Raw genomic sequence first — 20,641 nt, forward strand, 5'->3', positions numbered from 1 at the left:
ATAGTGTAAGAAAACTCTCTCTGGCTCTCTCTCGCAGGCATAACCTCTCTTTCCCTCTCAGTGAATTCCTATCTCACAATTTCTTAAAACTTCAAAGTCTTACGTTTTTTAACTAAGGAATAAGGTGTAAGTATTGGTTTTGGTTTTGTTTTGTTTTATAGAAACTAGTGATTTTTACCACTTTTGGAAAGGAAAGTTTGTAAATATAAGCCCTAGTTCCTATATTTGTACTGTTCTTCTGGGTCTGCAGGCAAAATTTAGACATTCTTAATAATAAAAAGGCCTGGGAATGTCACAGTTAGAGTCTTGTCATTTCTCTCCAAGTTTCAAATCTGCGTTTTTTTCACCTCCGGATTTAGTACCAATTTAATTCAGATTAGCTGAGTGTGGTGGTGTGCACCTGTAGTCTGAGCTACTCGGGAGGCTGAGGCAGGAGGATCACTTGAGCCCAGGAGTTGGAGGCTGCAGTGATCTATGATCACACCACTGCACTCTAGCCCAAGTGACAGAGAGTGACCCTGTCTCGAAAAAAGGAAAAAAAAAAAAAAAAACAGTCCAGAAGTTTTGTAGGGCAGGTATATTAGCAGGAAATATCAAGGAAGAAGAACTCTCCCATTTGGATACTATGTAGCAAAGTTCATCCACCTAGAAATTGAAGTGAAGAATGCCTGTCCTTTATCTCTAACCATATGTCAAGTTCTGAAGTGACTTCATTTAACCGCTCATCATGTTGCACGCTATCATCTACTTATTCCTGCTCTTGACAATTTAAACATAGGACTGAAGCAATTTAAACCACTGGATATTTTTAAAGTAAGCAGAAGAGAAAGCTATTTTACATTTGATTAAGTGTTTTATTTTGCTGTTCCCCTACACATGAACTTTGTACGGTCTGTTTCATGAGCAGTGTGGTTTGCTTTGGCGTGTGATCCCCCAAAGCCAAACTCCTTTTATCGTTATTGCTTAAGTCATATATTTTTACACAAAACATCTTATTACCTTAGTTTTATTTTAAAATCAAAGCACAGTTTGCAAAAACTCTGTGAATCACACTGAAAGAATGTTAACGAATATACCTCTGAATTTCCAGATTTGGACATTTCTGGTCTTAAAGAATATGACTATAAGCAAAAATATTATGCAAGCTGAGTAAAATTTAAACAAGTAAGAACCAAATGGAACTATAGGGACATATAAAATGTAATGCAAATATTATACCACTTCCTTAAAATAAATCTATATTTCAGTATGAAAAATTATATTCATATTGATAAGTATCAACTTTTTGTTAAATCAGACTTCGCAAAGGAACTCCGTTTTAAATAAATGTAAAACAGTTTCTTTTTTGAGCTTAAAAAGAGAAAGCTTTTTACAGTCTAGAAATGCAAAACATTTTCATATATTCACAGCAATACTTATGCTGTCTGTTTTATTGCTATGATTTTTATTTCATGTATTAGTTACCTATAAATAGTGTGCAAGAGTTTGCAATTCCTAAGTTTGAATTTTAAGATTGCTTGCATAGCCATTAAAACACACACATGCACGCATACACACAGATTGGTGTTATTTCTTCCAGTGTAACTGAGCATTTAATCCTTTTATGTCAAAAAAGCCACTATTATATATTGCTGATTTAATGTTCATTAATGTTTTCTATAGTTTATTACCTGAGAATGTTTCAGTATTTCAAAATAATAGGTACTGAACATTATGTTCCATTTTCTTCCTCCTTGAGGAGTTTTGTAGGTGTATATTGGAATACATAGACTCTCTTTCTTTCTTTTTGTAACAGTGTTTTGTGGGGATTAATTGAAGTCTGATCATGTTCTTAGATTCTCGGAAAATCTGTGTGGTAGACTATAATTTGTTAGTGAGCAGAGTAGACTATCCATTTTTTATAGCTCCCTCTTGAAGTGAAAGAATACCCATATTTTAAAAACTGATTTCTCAGGTTAAACACATCTTGTCAAGGAAAAAAAAACTATGATTTCAAGTATGATAGATAAGTTCCTTTGACCCTTGCTGACTTCCCTTGTACAGCTATGGTCCCTCAGACTTTCTGAGCAGAAACAATTATCTATTCAACCCATGAAGTTGGCAAGTGAAACAACATCAATTTGACAAATACTATATTTCTTCTAAAGTAATAATCTTTTATTGTGATCCATGGTGGGAAAGCAGTATATTAAACGTATACTCAAGTGTAAGACTCATCCAAATTATGAAATTGTTAAAGTGAGAAAATTCATCTTAGAGTAAAGAAAGTATAGTACTTGACAGTATTCTGCTTCAGGTTGTATATGTTCTTTTGAGATACTGAAATTAAGTATCCTCTTAATCTTTTTCTTCTCATGAATCAATGAGGTGATACCAAATACTCTTTGCATCAAAGAAGAGAAAAGTTCTTGGTCTGAAAGTAGGGAAGATTGGCAACTTTGCAACTTGTCTTAAATCATCTCTGCATTTTACCTTTGTAATTGATTCAAAAAATATAGATCCATAAAGTGCATTGAGATATAAGCATAACAATACATGCCACAGCATAGGAAAAATACATTTTAAATTTCCCATCCTTGGGTTAATCAACCCATTGCTCCATCATAGCAAGGACACTAGAGAGCTTCTCTGTCATCTTGAATCCTGTCATCTCTATTATAGATAGCATTTGTCTGCATTTCTGTCTCTATCAGCTTTCACATTAGGCTTCCCAGTTTTGTTGTAGTGAAGTATCATCAGGGAAAAGCAACAGCAGGAGGTATGGTTGATTCTCATTATATGTGGAAGTTGTGTTCTATAAAATCAAGGCAAACACTGAGTTAGTGAAGACTGAACCATTGCTTCTAGGGAAAATACAGAGGTAGGTTCCTCTGAGCCTCTGGTCACAACATTTTCAACAACTGATCAATACATAACCTTGTTTTGTATGTGTTTCTGTTTAAAAACACCTTGTTTAATGTATGTTGTTGATTCATTAACATTGAACTCAAGGCCAACAGCACTATAACTCGTGCCCAAATGAAGCTTATCTAACATATGTGTTTTCTCTCTAAAGCACATCATAGTCTTTTTTCACTTAGGAACACTAGACAGCACTTCAATACTATGCTTGGGGGCCATTTTAAATAGAAAAGTCACAAACAAAAAACACAAAGATGTGAAAAATGTGACACTAAGTAGACCATGCAAAGGGTATTTGTTTGCAGTATGAGAGCTGAAAGCAAAATATCACCTTGTTCAATCTCAACTAGGAATGGGGGAATCAGAGGACTCAAATGTTTCATCGCTCTGCTCGTGTCTGAGAATGATGGTGAAAGTGCTGACAGCATGGATTTAGGGGTTACAGGTAAATTTTAGCGAGTAGGCAAATTCACAGACATGAAACCCATGATGAGTGAAGATTGCACTTACCTAAAACAGAAAAATCAAAATGTTTGGGACCAGGACTCCTATAGTATGGCTTAGAAATGTTGGCATACAAATAGTACTTGGGCTTAGTCCTGAGCAATCTGTACTTGAGAAAAATAACCTAAAATAGGCCGGGTGTGGTGGCTCATGCCTGTAATCCTAGCTCTGTGGGAGGCCGAGGCAGGCGGATCGTTTGAGCTCAGGAGTTCAAGACCAGCCTGAGCAAGAGCGAGACCCCGTCTCTACTAAAAAATAGAAAGAAATTAGGTGGACAACTAAAAATATATATATATAAAAAAATTAGCTGGGCTTAGTGGTGCATACCTGGTAGTTCCAACTACTCGGGAGGCTGAGCCAGGAGGATCCCTTGAGCCCAGGAGTTTGAGGTTGCTGTGAGCTAGGCTGATGCCACGGCACTCTAGCCCGGGCAACAGAGTAAGACTCTGTCTCAAAAAAAAAAAAAGATAAGAAAAATAACCTAAAATAACCTTGTAGCATAATCCTTTCTGAAAAGAAACAGTTATGTTTTGAGATCACTATAATAACAGGAAAATTGGAAATGAAAAAATGGATAAAGAGTAGTGTCATTCATCCTTAGAGTCATGAATTTTGACCACTCTGACATAGATGTATTCCTCCCTTTATGTACCAGACCTATGCCCCTTAAAACTATCTATATATTAGGAACCCCCATTAGCAGTTATTCGACACCTACTATTTGGCTGACACTTAGAGTTTCATCCTCAAACTCTAAAAGGCAGGATATATTAGTTCCATTTTATAGAGGCAGAAACACTGGCTCCAAGAGCTTAAATAACTTAATGGAAGTATCATAAAGCTATGATAAGTGGCAGAGCTAAAATCCGAACACAGATTTATCTGCCATAGCCAGTATTCATCCCACCATACATTGCTGCCTTCCACTGTCTACAAGCTGGAAAATTCCTCTGTGGTGGATTAAAATTGACCATAAATTTTATGCAGCTTTTTCCAGATTCATTGAATCCAGTCTGGCCTATTGATTTGCTTTGACCAATAGCATGCCAAGGGGCATTGCGTGACTTCTACACTTTGGCCGCAAGAGGCCTTTCAGCTTTAGCTCTTGCCCTCCTGAAACGCCACCCTGTGAACAAGCCTGGACTGGCCTCTCAGAGGATGAGACACCATGTGGAGAGACCACATGGAGGGGGAGAGCCCCAGACATGGAAATAAGGCCATCCAGGACACAACCAGCCCCACCCAACTTGACTGCAGACTCACATGAGAACCTAAGTGATGCAACATAATGCAGAAGAACTCCTCAGCTGAGCCCATCCCAAATTGCCAACACACAGATTTATGAACAAGTAAATAGTTGTTGCTTAAAGCCACTAAGTTTTGCAGCAGAAGATAACTAATACACAGTCTGACTCCAGCCCCCATATCTTTCTGTTCTCTAGACCTATAGGAGTTAGGATTCTTCTGGCTTGACCTTTGAAAGGGGGTCTTATTCCTAGGCAGAGCCTAAACATTTGTGTAAAACAATGACTTTTTCTGCTCTTTTTTGCACAATATTTGGATTCACAGAGGCCTAGAATTTTAGAGCTGGAGTGCCTTTAGAAGTCATGTGGTTCAACTCCGTAGTTTACTCCTAACGTTAAGGGTCAGGAAAAAGTGAGCCAGTTGGTTACCTGCAGAGCTATCGGAAAATGGGACTCCTCTGACTCCCTAGTCCTGAGTCTTTTCTTTCACTCACTACTGCACGTTTTGTTCAAATCACATTCTAATCAAAATATGACGTGGAAGCTTTGTTTTTTAAAAAAAATTGGTCACAGAGGATTTGGGATGGAAAAGAATCATGTTCTAAGACATTCGTCCTTTCATTTATATTAATATGGTTTGGAGCCTATCAACTCTGCTCAAGTGAGATTTACTTTAACAGTTTTAACCTAACGCTTTCTGTTTAAACTCTGTAACTGCAATAGACATCACAAATCAGTAACTTAATCCATACCCATGTGTTTTCCAGTGTAGGTTTGGATATAGTTTTGGTCTACATAGCACTGGATTGAGGATTTTACCACCGCCACCATTTTATCACCCCTCATTGGTTTAGCTTTCCTGCTGAGAAAGTAGTCAACTGTGCAGAAGACACGGCTGTCTTGATGGTTTCTGAACAGGAATGACCATAGAGGAGAACTCTATTAAATAGGGCTGAAAACTAGCAACCCTTCTCTAAGGCCACAGATCTGAACCATAGTTTCATTCAAAGGAAAAAAAAATGCCCATTTTATTATATACAATATCTTTAATATTTCTTTTGGTCCTCATGGGTTTTTCTTGTTAGAGAGGATTTTTCCCTTAAAGCAGGGTAATAACACATAATACCCTTTTTGGGTCACTGGTAAATATGTTTTCCACCTAAATGTGAAATTTAATGTGAACCTTTTCTATAGTTAAAATGTCCCTTAGGATTTTTTTTTTTGTGTGGGGAGTGTAGGTACGGACTTTTATGAGTATGGCAAAGATTGGGTTTAATTCCAGAGTGATAAAATTAAGTAAAACATGCCTGCAAGCAGTATAATTAAGGCGTATATACGTAGTTCTTTATAATAGTATCTACATATAATTATTTGTCAAAATTTTGTCCTAAAATGCTTGTTAAAACAATGTTCTAAATATCTAGAAATGTAAATTTTCATTTTACTCAAATATTTCACCCATAAAAGAGTACTACTTATTGATATCCTTCAGCCCACAGGAGATCTCTAGTTAATTTTTCTAACACATGGCTTCTTTAAGTGTTATGGGTCTATTGTGACAATAAAATTGCCTTTTGCTGAATGATTGGTGTGTTTATGAGTTACTTTATCTACTTGTTGGCAGCCTGAACAATAAAGAAAATGGTGATTGATGGGCCAAAGTGCCTGATGACTTTGACTCTGTCTGAGGATATACTATTGCATGTTATGAAATTCTTTTCTAGCAATTCAGAGTTTATATCCCCTTGGAGGGATCTGAGATTTTTGTGGGACTCGGTGACAATTAAGTTCCTTTTACTTGGCTCCTTTAAATTGCCCTCTGAGCTAAAGTAAATTCTCTGGAAATTCAGATGGATTTAACATCATTTGTGATAGGTATTTTGGTTGTGTGTCACTGATAATTTATCCTCAGGAACTTGATGTCTTAGTCCATTTTCTGCTGCTATAACAGAATACCTGAGACTGGGTGATTTGTAAAGAAATGAAGTATATTTAGCTCACAATTCTGGAGGCTGGGAAGTCCAAGAGCATGGAACAAGCCTCTGGCGAGGGCCTTCATGCTGTGTCGTCCCACAACAGGAAGTTTAAGGGCAAGTGAGCACATGAGACTGAGAAAGACCAGGGCCAGACTTCTTCCTTGTATCAGGATCCCACTCCCTAGACAATGGCATTAATCCATTCATGAAGGCAGGGCCCTAATCACCTTTTAAAGGTCCTACCTCTTAACACCGTCGCGATGGCAATTAAATTTCAGCTTGAGCTTTGGAGGGGACATTCAAACCCCAGCACTTGGTTGAGTTGGGGTAAGATTACAATATACTTCCAGCCTCCCCTTTCTGAGTCATTTTGATCCCATTTTCTAGCTCCAGACAATTTCTTGATAATCATTTAATGAGCATCTATTGAGTGCCTACTTGATACAAAGTACCTACCAGGATACAAAGATGAGTTGGAAGCAGCCCCTGTCCTGAAGTGTTCCATCAAGCGTGGGAAATGGTATGGGACTTAGATCCATGAACAAGCAATGATGATACTGTGATAAGTGCAATAATACTAGGAGGTGTAGTGGTGACCCACAAGAAGGAATAATCAACTTGACCAGGGGAGAGAGTCAGAGAAGATTTCATAGAAGGCACTTGGATGGCTCAAGTGGAATTTTATGAAACAAAGGAGGTAGCAGAAAAAGAGGGTGTAATCTTCAAATACTTGGAGATCTTCATACTTCCAATATAGGTATATGGAATATCTCTGTAAAAATACACAAGAAACTTCATACTGTTTGTTTCTAGATAGGGAAGTTAGGTGGTTGTGAGACTGGTGCTAGAGAGAAACTTTTCAGTGTTTGATATTTTGAGTTTAGCACCTACATACTTTTAAGAATGGAGACATGAAGACAGAAGTCCTTAAACAATATAATGAATTTTCTAGCCAGCTACTTCTTCCTGGTTGTCTTTTTTTTTTAATGTTATCTCTAATTGTGGAATAAAGAGGGTTTTCCTCAGTTAAAGGGATTTCAGACACAGACTGGTGAGGAAGAAGTTTTTAAGCAGAAGCCTCTTCCCACTTTGCTGAAATCTTGCCTGACCCTTCTGATGAAGAAAAAAGCCCTTCTGAAAGAGTCTCCACTCACTGATTAAATTTTTTGCTAGCTCTAGAGTTAGCAAGTCAAATGAGTGATTTAAAGTGTCTAGCTGGGTATGGTGGCTCACACCTATAATCCCAGCACTTTTGGAGGCTGAGGCAGGAGGATGAATCGCTTGAGTCCAGGAGTTTAAGTCCAGCCTGGGCTACATAGCGAGACCCTGTCTCCACAAAAAATTTTTGAAAAATTAGCCAGGCATAGTGGCATACTCCTACAATCCATTGAGCCCAGGAGTTTGAGGATACAGTGAGCTATAATTGTGCTACTGCACTCCAGCCTGGGCAACTGAACTAGACCCTGTCTCTAAAAATAAAAAAAAAAAATGAAGCATCTTCAAGGAACTTGTTGCTCTTATTTCAGGCAGTAAGGAAACAGGTCATCTTACTTAAATGTCTATTGTCCCAGTGAAAATCGTACAACTACCAGGAGGAAATTGGTTTTATGTCAGTCTCGATCATCTGTAAATGATCCTCAGATCTGTGCCATTAATTAATCGAAATTAATCTTTCTTGGGCTAAACAAGTTTTTATTTTGAACATCAATTCATCACTTGCATCTATTAGAATGTTTCATACCCTCTCCTGTAGAAAAAAAAAAAATCATGTAATGAATAATGTAGGTGCACAGAAACAGAACCGAAAAGCTAAAAGGAAGGGAGGAAGACACAAGAGTAACAAATGGAATTAAGAGAGGGGCTCTGTGCTGGGGCGGGGAGGGGTCCATGCATCATGCTTTATGTGGTACAGACCGCTGGTCACGCACCGGCACTAGCTGGTGAGAGCCGTAGATCATCACCTCACCTCATTAAGTCAAAGGCTTCGATTTCCACTTCCACAAGTTGCCTTTTTGTTCACTCTCTATAAAATGATCAACCCTTGCCCTCAGGGTTTCTGCTGAGGAGTTGGGGTGACAATATTTCAACAGAATTGAGGCCATATGGAAAACTCCAAGTTAGCTGTTGTACAAGTGCAAAACAAAATAATCAAAACAGATGAGAAGCTTGCTCTTGTGGTGGGAGCACAGGCTTTGGTGTTCAACAGTCCCGGGTTGCAATTTCATCTCCCAATTAGAAGCTGCAGAGATCTGGTCGAGTCTAAACCCTGATGAGCTTCCAGCTCCTCAACTGTAAATGAGATGAATAACACTGAACTTGCTTAGTTGTTATGAGGATTAAATGACACAAATGGAAAGTGTGTAGCATCTATAGCACATAGATGTTAAATGAGAACAGACGTGTTATTAAAAATATCATTTATCACTCCCTTACTGCGTGCTGCACTGTACAGAACGCCTTATCGGTAGATGATGTTGTTAAAACCATCTAAAAAGCCGAGGCCTGGAGAGGTTAATAGTCTTCCCACAGCCAGCAGTAGCAGAGCCAAGATTTGGACAGAGGAGGTCTGACTCCAGATGCCTAGCTCTAAACCATTTGCCTCTGCAGCCTCTCCCGAGAAAGCCAGCCGCCCACCCACAGGGTGGTTGATTAATAGACTGCTCTGGAAGAGATGAGCTGTAGAAATCGTTGGTATTGGTAGGCTGGAGTCACTGAGGCATTCTTGGGTGAAGGAATGCTATTTACGTGTGCAGAGATAGGGAGGGAGGGCTGGGGGGGGAGAAGGCACTCGGAGCTGGTGTTGCTTGAATAGCTCAAAAGCAGGCACATTTGGGATATCCAATGAGGAGAAAAGAATCATGTGCCTAATCAACTCCAAACATTTTATTAAAAATAACAAAGGTGAATCTTTCATTAATGACCCATTATTTCATCTACTCACAAAATAGATGCCTAAAATATCTCAGCCCAGTATCTTTTTGACTGTTCTGTCCTGCTCTGTGAAGTGTACAAGTTTTCAAAAATAAATCATTTTTCTTTTCTATTCACCAGTCCACATTTCTGATTTAGCTCTTGGCCCCCACCTCTCACCTCTAGCACCCCCTGTTAATGCAACTGCCCAAAACCACATCTTCATAGAACACAAGGGCACACGGTAAGAAATGTGGCCTTTTCCTATTCACAGGTCACAGTGTCTCATGTTTTCTTGTATTTTCACTCATAACTTTTAGAGAAATTACAGCCATAGTCAAACAAAAGGAAAGAAACAAGTCGGGAGTTGTTCACACTGAAAGAATTATGGACCAAAAACGGATGGTTGGCAGTGAGATCAGCATTAGAGACTATTAACGTATTTTTCCTTTATGCATGATAGTTCACTAAACACCAGGAAGTATCTAAGAGTTTTGGGTTTAGACCATTTTTATGGAATAAAAACTCCATGGGGTCTTTTTCTTCCTTTTGAATATGAATGAACAGAAATTTTCCATTTGACTTTTGTAATGTTCCAAGATCAAAGAAGTTCACACTTAAAATCAAGCTCTGTAAAAACTACGTATAGTCTGGGTTTAGTGTGTGATTCTCCCAATCCAGTGGAGATAGGGTGTTTGGTCACCAAGCTTTGCAAACCAGCATTATCACACGGGAGTTACCACGAGTCTGCATTAGTTTCTTCCTGCACTACCTTAATACAAATGACCCATGGGATCTTGGTACTGTTGTTGGGATCACGGCAAACCACTGACCCAGCAAGTTTCCTCCAAATCATTCCCCTGCAACAGTTCAGAGAAACAAACGCTTGGCAGTGTAAATGCTCCCTGGGTCTGGAAATTTCATAAGTCATAGTTAAAGAATGGTCTAAAAATCTACTGGTGCAGAATCCAAAGAGTAAATTGTCTGGACCAAGGAATCTTTCCTGGCTCTTGGGGGCTTCCTCTCTAATTGCTATAATGAAGAATGTTTCCAGAACTGTCTAGTGATAAAATGAAAGTACCGTATTTAGTATTGTAAAGGTATTTGGAATCCAGATGGGTTATCTAGTTATAGACCTCTTATTTCTTTTGTTGTTTCTCTACTCCAGATATGTATAGGAACCTTTTTTTCCCCCTATTCTTTTTTTTTTTTTTTTTTTTAAACTAAGCCTAACACTAGGAGATATGCAGTAGTCCTAGCTCCCAAGCTGAGGCAGGAGGATTGCTTGAGCCCAGGAGTTCGAGGCCAGCCTGGGCAGCGCAGCGAGACCCCATCTCTTAAAAAGAAAAGAAAAGAAAGTAGGTTTGGTTTGGCTTTTTTTTTTTCTATTTTGTTATATTTTTGCAAGAAATATTTATTTCTTTACTTTCTATGAACATAATTCTGAGGCTCCATACTTCGGGACTAAGGTAAAATTCAACCTCAGCCATTTTGGTGGCTCATTAACTCTCAAGGTTCTTAATGAAGCTGGCTGCAAAGATTTCAAAGAAAATTCAAAACAGAAACATAATACAAAGAGAGAAAAAAGAGGAAAAGAAAATTTGTTTTTAAAAAAAGGTTCTTAACAAAGCACCCAGACATTGGTAAGGCACTGTGGTCATCTGCCATCAGTCCACCTGGTGATCATCAGGCCCATCTTTGCCCCAGCCTACATGATCTCTTCAAGCCCAGAAGGCCTGCTGCTGGCAGGCCACCGTGCTTAGGACACCGGACTTCTTTCAAGGCTGGGGTCTGTCATGCCTATGGTCTACCCTAGAGGTGTCAGCCCTTGACCGTTGCCTGCAGGGTCTTAAAACTGCTGTGTATGAGCTGGGTGCAGGGAATGGGGGGCCCCTGAGCACTGCAGGACTCAAATCCTCACCGTGGGGCCCATTGATCTCTGTTTCTAATCTCCGCTGGAAAGCTTTTTCCTCTCCCAGCAGCCCTCCAAGACACCTAGCATAATCCATTCAACATAATCTTTTCAGTGCCCTTCAGTTTTATTAAAAACAGAAAGAGCCAATGACTTCTGGTTGCTTCGGTTTTCAGCTCCACAAAAATTTCTGAAGCATAGAATTTCAAAGCTTGACTACTTGCTCCACAGGAGGGGAGAAGAGGGAAAAATAGTGTGAGCAAACTCAACTTAATATTTTTAGAATAGTCTCACCAAAATATATAAATTTTCTTTTTAAACTACTGCCGCTGGAATGGGAAAAATATATAAATATTTAGGTGTATAAATGTAAATTATCTAGCGAGATCCTTAGGAAACTGTTGGTGGTAATTGACTCTGAAGAGTGGGACTGAGTCTGGGAGGGAAACAGTCTCTTTTTGTGGTTTGCAACCCTCTGGTATTGACTGAGTCCTTTCCATTGGGACATGTTATTTTTATGATGATAAAAAGATTTAAGGTTATTTATAATAATTTGAAGAGATACAAATTATTTTTTAATTTATTAACCATGAAACACTTTTCTCAACCAAAGCTTACCTACCATAGATATCACTGTCCTCATTTGATGGCTCAGAATGCTAAGTTCAGAGGAGTTCATTTGCCCACGATAACAAAATGGCAGAGCAGGATTCACACCCATAGCCATCTTACACTTAGGTCTATCTATGCTCTTTCCCCTACTCTGTGCTTTGTCCTCCAGCACCAGTTCATTCCAGTAAGTTCTTTTCTTTCATTGCCCAAGTAATGAGGCCTGGCAAACCCCCTCCATCAGGCCACACATCTATGCCAAATCCTTGAATACCAATAAATACCTAAAACCGTGTTTTAAACTACACCATAAAATGTAAATAAGAATGACACATAGTTCACCTCAAGTTCATACACAGCAGCAATGTACAGGGTTAACAGTAAAACACATGGAAGAAGTTTCACATGAAATATTAGGCAAAGCCTGTTCTAAAGGGATGAAATAATAATCTTAGGGAAACTTAATTGTATGTCTGAATATATCATGACTGTGTATTTTGTTTATCTTTATGTCAAATAAAATATAACATTAGCAAATAGCAAATTATGGGTCGCTGACTATGGTTTGGTTGTTTGCTTAAGGAAACATTTGTGATTGTTGAAAATTAATAAGAATGTTTTTTAAAGGATGCTATAGTTATACACGAAGTTTATGAAGAAGGAGCAGCAGCCAGAGATGGAAGGCTGTGGGCTGGTGACCAGATACTAGAGGTATGTCATTTTGAATTTTATTTTATATCAGTAAATGTGCTGACTCATCCACAAAGTCAGTTTATCTGTCTTCTTTCTACTCAGCTACGTCTTCTCTGATTTCTTTCTCATTTAGCAAAACATATATTCTTTTTTTTCAATGTACATCAAACAATTTGCTGGTTTAGAATCATGACAGATTATCAATCTACAGCTGTCTGCGAATGCTTCTTTTAATTAATAGGAAAAATGCAGCTTGTAGTTCTATAATTTTAATATCAAATGGAACTATATAATACTGCAATTTGATTTTTTTTGCCTTACTAAATTCCCTCCTAAAACCACTTATGTATAGACACACATACATAAACATATACACCTGATATTTTAAAGACCTTCTTGCAGCTTAAATATTATTTTCTTAATCCTAAAAAGTCTTTATGTCAAACGGTAGTTCATGCCTTGCCACCAGTGTTTTCAAGTTGGTAAAAATGTGGAATCTTCTCCCTTTAGGTGGTATGTTTTACTTATTTAAAATTGAAATGCTTAACTTTTTCAAATTGACTTTCATTTAGCAAAGTTGTTAAAGCCTTTGAAAAAGTACCAAAGCAGGCAGTGTCTGAGCTAGGGAACGGGAGAATGGGAAGCCAATGCCCTGTGTCCTGGTAGGCAGAACTAAAGAGCTTTCTCGATGGTGTGAAACCTTTAGGCAACATTTATTTATTTCATTGCATGAATTTAATTGAATAGTTAGAATTTTATGGTGGGCATATGCATTTTTGCTTTGCAACTTTAATATGGCACATTATGAATGACATCACAGAATTTTATTTATCCCCTTGGTGGTTCATTTCTGCCTCCCAAGATGAAACCAGAGATATAATTAAGGGCAGGAAACATAGGTGAGAAGGGGTTAAAGGAGAGGCCAGGCTGACTGCAAATTAAAATCAGACCAAATTACAGGGTTTCTCTGCAGGCCTTTACTGTGCTTCGTCATTGGATTAGGACACAGTCCCAGTACGTTCATTAATGTACAAGTGTAAGAGGTTAGAAAAATAAGTGAGGCCTCTTTGGGAATTGGCTTGACTGTGTTAGCACAACACAGTTTTTTAGTGGTCAGGAGTTTGGGGTTTTTGTTTTTCCCTCCCTAGATTTTCTAATTAATTGGTCGTATCTCAATTGGCTTTTTAAGATGAATAAATTAAATATTAAAAATAATTCAGATGCATATATGCCTTGATTTTTATATTAATTGTAAGTCTACAAATTATAATTTTCTCTTGAAACTAAATCTAGTGTGTTCATTATCTTGAGTGTGGTGATGGCACAGGTATAAATACACATATGTTAAAACCTATCAAATTATACATTTTAAATATGTGCAGTTTATTTTATATCAATTATACCTCAATAAAGATTTTTTAAACTATTTCTATTTTTATCGGATAGAACCTTTGTAGCTGCTCTCTTCTATTAAAGCGTATTCATGCACAAGTGAACACTCAGTAAGGTTGAACATTTGTTTTAAGTGGAAGGAGAAGTTAAAAGATCACGTTAACCATTTCCTGGCATGTGACAGAATTGTATTATCTAATCAGGATGGACGGTCTATACTTCCCGTGAAAGATGGCCAGTATAAGCTCCTCCCTCACTTCAGACAGGATCTAGTGCATAAGAGTATAACATGTGTTCAGTTGAGAAATGCAGCTCTCAGTTTGGTCACATAACACGTTTCCTTTCTAAGCAGCTTTAGGTTCTGCTTCGGGACCGGTTCTAGTTGGGGCTGGTGAGTACAAATGCGTAACGATGCAGAATCGGCCTGTGGCCTGCAGGTTGCCTTGAGAAGACAGGCCAGCTTGGGAGGAATATTTTGAGACCGTGTTACAAGGCCACCCCACATCACTGCTTTTCCAAACGATGGCCCTTCCACTCAGGAAAGTCTTCTGCATTCTGCAAGCTGGCCTTCCATGGTTTTCATACTATCCCCGTGTTAAAATTAAGACAAGCCACATTTTTCCTCCAAGGATTTAGTCTAGTAATGTTTGGGCATGATAGAATTTATGATTCTATAAAGAGCACAGACTATATCTTCTTTCCAGTTCTCCCTTTAGGTCAGTCCCTCCTCTTATCCTACCCAAACTGCCTTTATCCCCTTCTATTTCGATGCAAGTGGGAGCAGAAAGAGTAGAGAGTGAAAGCCTGGTTTTCCTGGTGGAATAAAATAATGAGGACCTGCCATCCTAGCTCAGTTATCCTTTCCTTCTCAAGCCCTGGTTCAACCCACTCCCCCACTTGGCTGTCCTACCCAAGGGGTGCCATGCACTCCCACTAACAGCCAGGGCTTCCTAAGGCCCTTCTCAAATAGGGAGCCTTGCTATTCCACCCTCCTGCTCTCTAATCAGTGTTATAAATAATGCATCCGGTGCTTCTAGAAGGCACTTAACGTAATCCATCACTACACAACATTCTAGCCACACAGTGATACTTCTCTCACTGGCACATTCAGTGACGTCTTGATCAGCAGAGGAGCAGATGGAAACTGTGAACTTAGATCACTTTGATCTGAGCAGACACCTTAATGCTGGAATTTAGTAGAAAGTGCTTTAGTAATATTAGAGCTTAATGAGAATGCTTTTAATTAGAAGTATATTTGTTAAGGCCCTTCAAAAGGTATTTAGGGGCTTAGAAAGTTTACCTTCAGTCCATGGAGGTAACCTTTTTATTCTTTTGGAATTGAGCAACGGAAGTGGTCTTGTGTGCCATCTATTGGAATACAGGAAAATAATCAGCTCGGACCACGTTTCCTGGAAATATTGCTTTCCCCTTTGTTCTTTGGGTTTAATTCACAAACATTCATAGGCCTAACATAACAGTGATCATGGTAAGAGGTAAACAGCCCTGGCCACAGTTACTTCAATGCCTTGTAAAATAACTTCTCACTTCTATTGAATGTAACTATGTGCCAAGCCCTGTGTCAAATGCCTTATGGGGTTTATTCCCTTTAGTCGTTACAAAACTAAGTAGAAATTATTATAATTATCTCTGATTCACAGATGACATAGCAGAAACTTGGCTTAAGTAATTTACACAGAGTTTCACATAGCCATTAAGCTGGAATCAGCATTTGAACTGAAGTCCATCTATATCCAAAACCCGTGTTCTTAACCACTGTTATTCTGGATGTAGTTCACCTAAGTGAGTACAAAAGCCACCAGGGTACACCAGGGAAAAAACAGCTTGAAAAATTAGGCTTTTAAACATTTTCATAGCTCATAGAATCAGCTTTAAACAACAGCTCAGAAGCCGCCTTCTCTATGAAGGGTTCATTCTTTCCTCTTTTCTCTGTAACCGTGCTTTGTGCCCCGGGTGCTTGGTCTTTCAAACGCTAAGGTTGGAAAAGCCTTGCACTGATGAGGGAAGGAAGGTTCAGAGACTGGCGTGGCCTCCAAAGGCCGGACTAGAAAAACGAGTGGCACCGACATCACGGGGTCTCATCCATTCAGCCGTCTGCCTGGCTGTGGCCTCGGCCCATCCTTCCCGTGATCTTGGCTCTTTTCTCAGCTGTGACCTTGAGGGAATGACCCCTGACTCCCTTCCTTTGAGTCCAGAGGCTACTCTGCTCCTTAATTTCTCCCTGGTAACCAACATCAGTACTTGACTTTGCGGCAGGGGGATCCAGTAACCCATTCTAAGAGCACATTGTGAGGCAGCGTGGAACAGGGTCTCCGGGTAGAAAGGCTGTCTGGGTTTAAACCTTCGCTCCTCTACCTGCCAGCTATGTGACCCTGGTCAAGTCCGTTAACCTGGCCATGGCTCAGTTTCCTCACCTATAAATGATAATATTGGCAGTATCTTCCAGCCTGAGCAAGAGTGAGACCCCATCTCTACTAAAAATAGAAAGAAATTATCTGGCCAACTAAAAATATATATAGAAAAAATTAGCCAGGCGTGGTGGCGCATGCTTGTAGTCCCAGCTACTCGGGAGGCTGAGGCAGTAGGATCGCTTGAGCCCAGGAGTTTGAGGTTGCTGTGAGCTGGGCTGACGCCACGACACTCACTCTAGCCTGGGCAACAAAGCAAGACTCTGTCTCAAAATAATAATAATAATAATAATAATAATAACAGTATCTATTTCGGAGAGTTTGCATAGGGATTACATGAATAAATAATCCTAAAGGGCCAGCACACAAGCACTATAGAAGTATTTAAGTAAAAAATAAGTTGGCTCTAGTCTTCGTTTAACAGGAAGGGAAACAGACGCCCAGAGAGGATGTGTGCCTTGCCCGAATTACCTGGCTTGCCAGCGTCAGAGCCGTGGCTTTGCCCAGTGCTGTCCCCAGCCCACTGCTGTCTGGTGCACGGTCCTGTCTGTGCTCACTCGGATCCAGATTCAAATGAGGAGACTTTAGAGGGTCTTTGACACTGTTGGAAATACTGGTCCCTCATTTCCTTCTGGGCCTGTTCTGAAGTAGTTGTGATGTGAGCAGGTAAGCGTGAGGATGTCCAATCCAGTAAGCAAACTGAGTGTAAAAATGCTGCCCAAACACTAATATTTCTTTCCCTTTGATGTCAGTTCGATGAGCTAGTTTCCTGCACGCTCCCTCGCGTGCACATGCTCTCTCCATCCGTGCCATGGTAAAGGTCATGGCTATGTACAACTGCATCGTCACGTGTACTAATCCACCCTCTGTGCTTACGTGGGGAGAGGGATTGCTCCTTTATATTGGAAGCAGCTTGCACTTCTAGTGGTCACCACCTGTATGCTTTGGGAATGGCTGGAAATCTCTGGAGGTTCTTTACTGGTTGGTTCAAGGAGTTCAAGCAGACGCCCTGCTGTCAGTAGCCCATCTCAGATGCCGGTTGTTCTAGGTTAATGGGGTTGACCTGAGGAGCTCCAGCCACGAAGAAGCCATCACAGCTCTGAGGCAGACCCCCCAGAAGGTGCGGCTGGTGGTGTATAGAGATGAGGCACACTACAGGGACGAGGAAAACTTGGAGATGTTCCCTGTGGATCTGCAGAAGAAAGCCGGCCGAGGACTGGGCCTGAGCATCGTTGGGAAACGGTAAAGACATGCTGTGCAGGTCAAGATCTGCCTTTTCCTTCAGAGTTCTGGGGACACTGAAACATAAAGCCTAATGTATATTAAAGATGGGATTGCTGAAACTAAGATATTATGAATATGTGAACAACATAGGTAATATTCCTGAGCAAGGTCTTATGAAAAAACTTGTCATATCGTGATAGAACTCCAAGCCCAATCAACCCAGGCCGTTACATTTCTTTACAGAGTAAGAACGGTTAGCAAGGTTCTTTCAACTAGCAGAATTACCTAGTAGATCTGAGGTTTGCAGAAGTGAATTAAAGCAACCCTACTCAAGAAACAGCTAATATCAAGAGGTAGATTTATACAATGCTGCGTTAAAAAAATTGCTCCGGCATGGAACACCATGCTAATTTCATACTATGTTAAAACTAGTTGAGTAGACATAGTTAAGAGAGAAACATAAATTCTTCATGACAATAGTTTTCTATTAAGAAAGATGTCCTGCTAAGCACGGTAGTGTGTGCCTGCTGCCCCAGCTAATTAGTCGGCTGAAGTGGGGAGATCACTCGAGGCCAGGAGTTCTCTATGATAAGGCCTGTGAATAGCCATTGTACTTTAGCCTCCTGGGCAACATAGCAAGACCCCATCTCTCATAAAAGGAAAAAAAGAAAGATGTCTCAAAAATAATAGTTTGCACCAAAACTGTAGGTATGTAGATCCTGTGACGAGGCTGCGCTTTTGGAGTCTGTACTGCCTACCCAGGGGATGAGAATTACATCCCACGTAATGAGAATTACAGTATTTGTTCCAGGATGATGTTAGTAAATTTCTCTCTTGCAGTGAATTGGGAAAGTAAGTAATATCTTGAACTGTAAGTCTAGCTTCCATGGTTTACTGGCTTTAGGTATCTAGTATGTATTTATTCCAACAGGGTTGTAGGATTTCCAGGTGATATCCCAATATGGCCTTAAAGTGAATCAACCATCTTCTTAGGAAGAATTCAAGTTGGTTTTATATCTGTTATATTATGTGCTCTCACAGACCTCTGGTGACTAGCCTAGTGCGTTTGATGTTATTAAAATTAAAGTATTAGCCACCGTTTCTGAGTACTGATTTTGTGCCAAACATTGTGCTGTCATGATCTCATTTTTTTTACTTCAGCACCATAAAACTATCACTCTGAAAATGCATTATAAAAAAAAAAGCTGAGGCCAGGCGCGGTGGCTCACGCCTGTAATCCTAGCACTCTGGGAGGCCGAGGCGGGTGGATCGCTCAAGGTCAGGTGTTCGAGACCAGCCTGAGCAAGAGCGAGACCCCGTCTCTACTAAAAATAGAAAGAAATTATATGGACAACTAAAAATATATATATAGAAAAATTAGCCGGGCATAGTGGCGCATGCCTGTAGTCCCAGCTACTTGGGAGGCTGAGGCAGGAGGATCGCTTGAGCCCAGGAGTTTGAGGTTGCTGTGAGCTAGGCTGACGCCATGGCACTCACTCTAGCCTGGGCAACAAAGTGAGACTCTGTCTCAAAAAAAAAAAAAAAAAAAAAAAAAAGCTGAGTTTCCTACATTTCTAAACAAAAATCAATGCACATCTGGGTGCAGAGCAACTAACAGAGCCAACGTCGAAGTTTGCTTTCTCGTTTTGGCACATGTGTATGCCTGGGAAGATTTCATTTGGAGTAATGGTTTTTCCTTTATTATCATTTAGTGGATTGATGAAATGGTCTTCATACAGCACCAGTATTTCAGGTTAAGTTTGAAGGGAACATTTACATTCCTTAGCACAGAAACTTACGTTGCAAAAGATCAAATGTATTAGCTCTCAAAATTCATAATTCTCTTTGACTAACAATTCTACCACTAGGAATTTATCTTAAAAATATATGTGCAGATATTCACTGCACATTGTTTGTGATAGCTAAAGAATGGAAATAACCTCTATGTCCATCAGTAGGTTACTGATAAGTGAAATCATGGAACATCATAGAATAGTAGGTAGCCATAAAAAAAACATGAAGAGGCTCCAAGTGCTAATAAAGACCAATGATCAAAACAAAGTTAAAGAAAACAAAACTGGAGGAAAACGGGAGTGTATGTGTGTGTGTAGTCACAAACACACAGATGTGTTATGCATGGAAATACTTGGTTGTGCCAATACCCCACTGTTGTATGGTTTTGACAGAAATGGAAGCGGAGTATTTATTTCTGACATTGTGAAAGGCGGAGCTGCAGACCTGGATGGAAGATTGATTCAGGGAGATCAGATCTTGTCCGTGAATGGGGAGGACATGAGAACTGCCTCACAGGAGACAGTGGCCACCATCCTCAAGGTGAGTTGCTGGGCTGCTTCCTGCCCAGCTGGCACAACTAAAGTCCAGTGGGAACTGTTCACATCTAGCTTGGTTATAAAATGGGTTGGATTTTATGCTGACTCTAGTTTTTACTAGAAATCTAATCTTTCATTATTTTAAGTGATCAGGAATAGTTTTAAAAGAAAGCTCTGTTATATTGACTAGCAGAATTGAAAGGAACCTGCTTTGGGATTTCCAAGCTAGTTTTTTATACTTGTGAGAATTCCAAGTACCCATGATTGCCCTCTACATGCATTCAATGCGATGCGCTCTCCTAGGTTGCTGTGAGCTAGGCTGACGCCATGGCACTCACTCTAGCCTGGGCAACAAAGTGAGACTCTGTCTCAAAAAAAAAAAAAAAAAAGCTGAGTTTCCTACATTTCTAAACAAAAATCAATGCACATCTGGGTGCAGAGCAACTAACAGAGCCAACGTCGAAGTTTGCTTTCTCGTTTTGGCACATGTGTATGCCTGGGAAGATTTCATTTGGAGTAA

General features: G+C 39.7%; 1 protein-coding gene across 1 annotated transcript in view; it reads left to right on the forward strand.

The window, feature by feature from the left end:
• Positions 1 to 20,641, forward strand: part of PATJ (PATJ crumbs cell polarity complex component) — a 337,921-nt gene that overhangs the window by 286,184 nt on the left and 31,096 nt on the right. Inside the window, exons 35-37 of the mRNA XM_069480086.1 lie at positions 12,684 to 12,767; positions 17,616 to 17,809; positions 19,978 to 20,125. Of these exons, the coding sequence (XP_069336187.1) occupies positions 12,684 to 12,767; positions 17,616 to 17,809; positions 19,978 to 20,125 (426 nt within the window). The remainder of the gene's footprint in view (positions 1 to 12,683; positions 12,768 to 17,615; positions 17,810 to 19,977; positions 20,126 to 20,641) is intronic.

This window comes from Eulemur rufifrons, chromosome 8 (genome assembly GCF_041146395.1).
Source record: "Eulemur rufifrons isolate Redbay chromosome 8, OSU_ERuf_1, whole genome shotgun sequence".
NCBI lineage: Eukaryota > Metazoa > Chordata > Mammalia > Primates > Lemuridae > Eulemur > Eulemur rufifrons.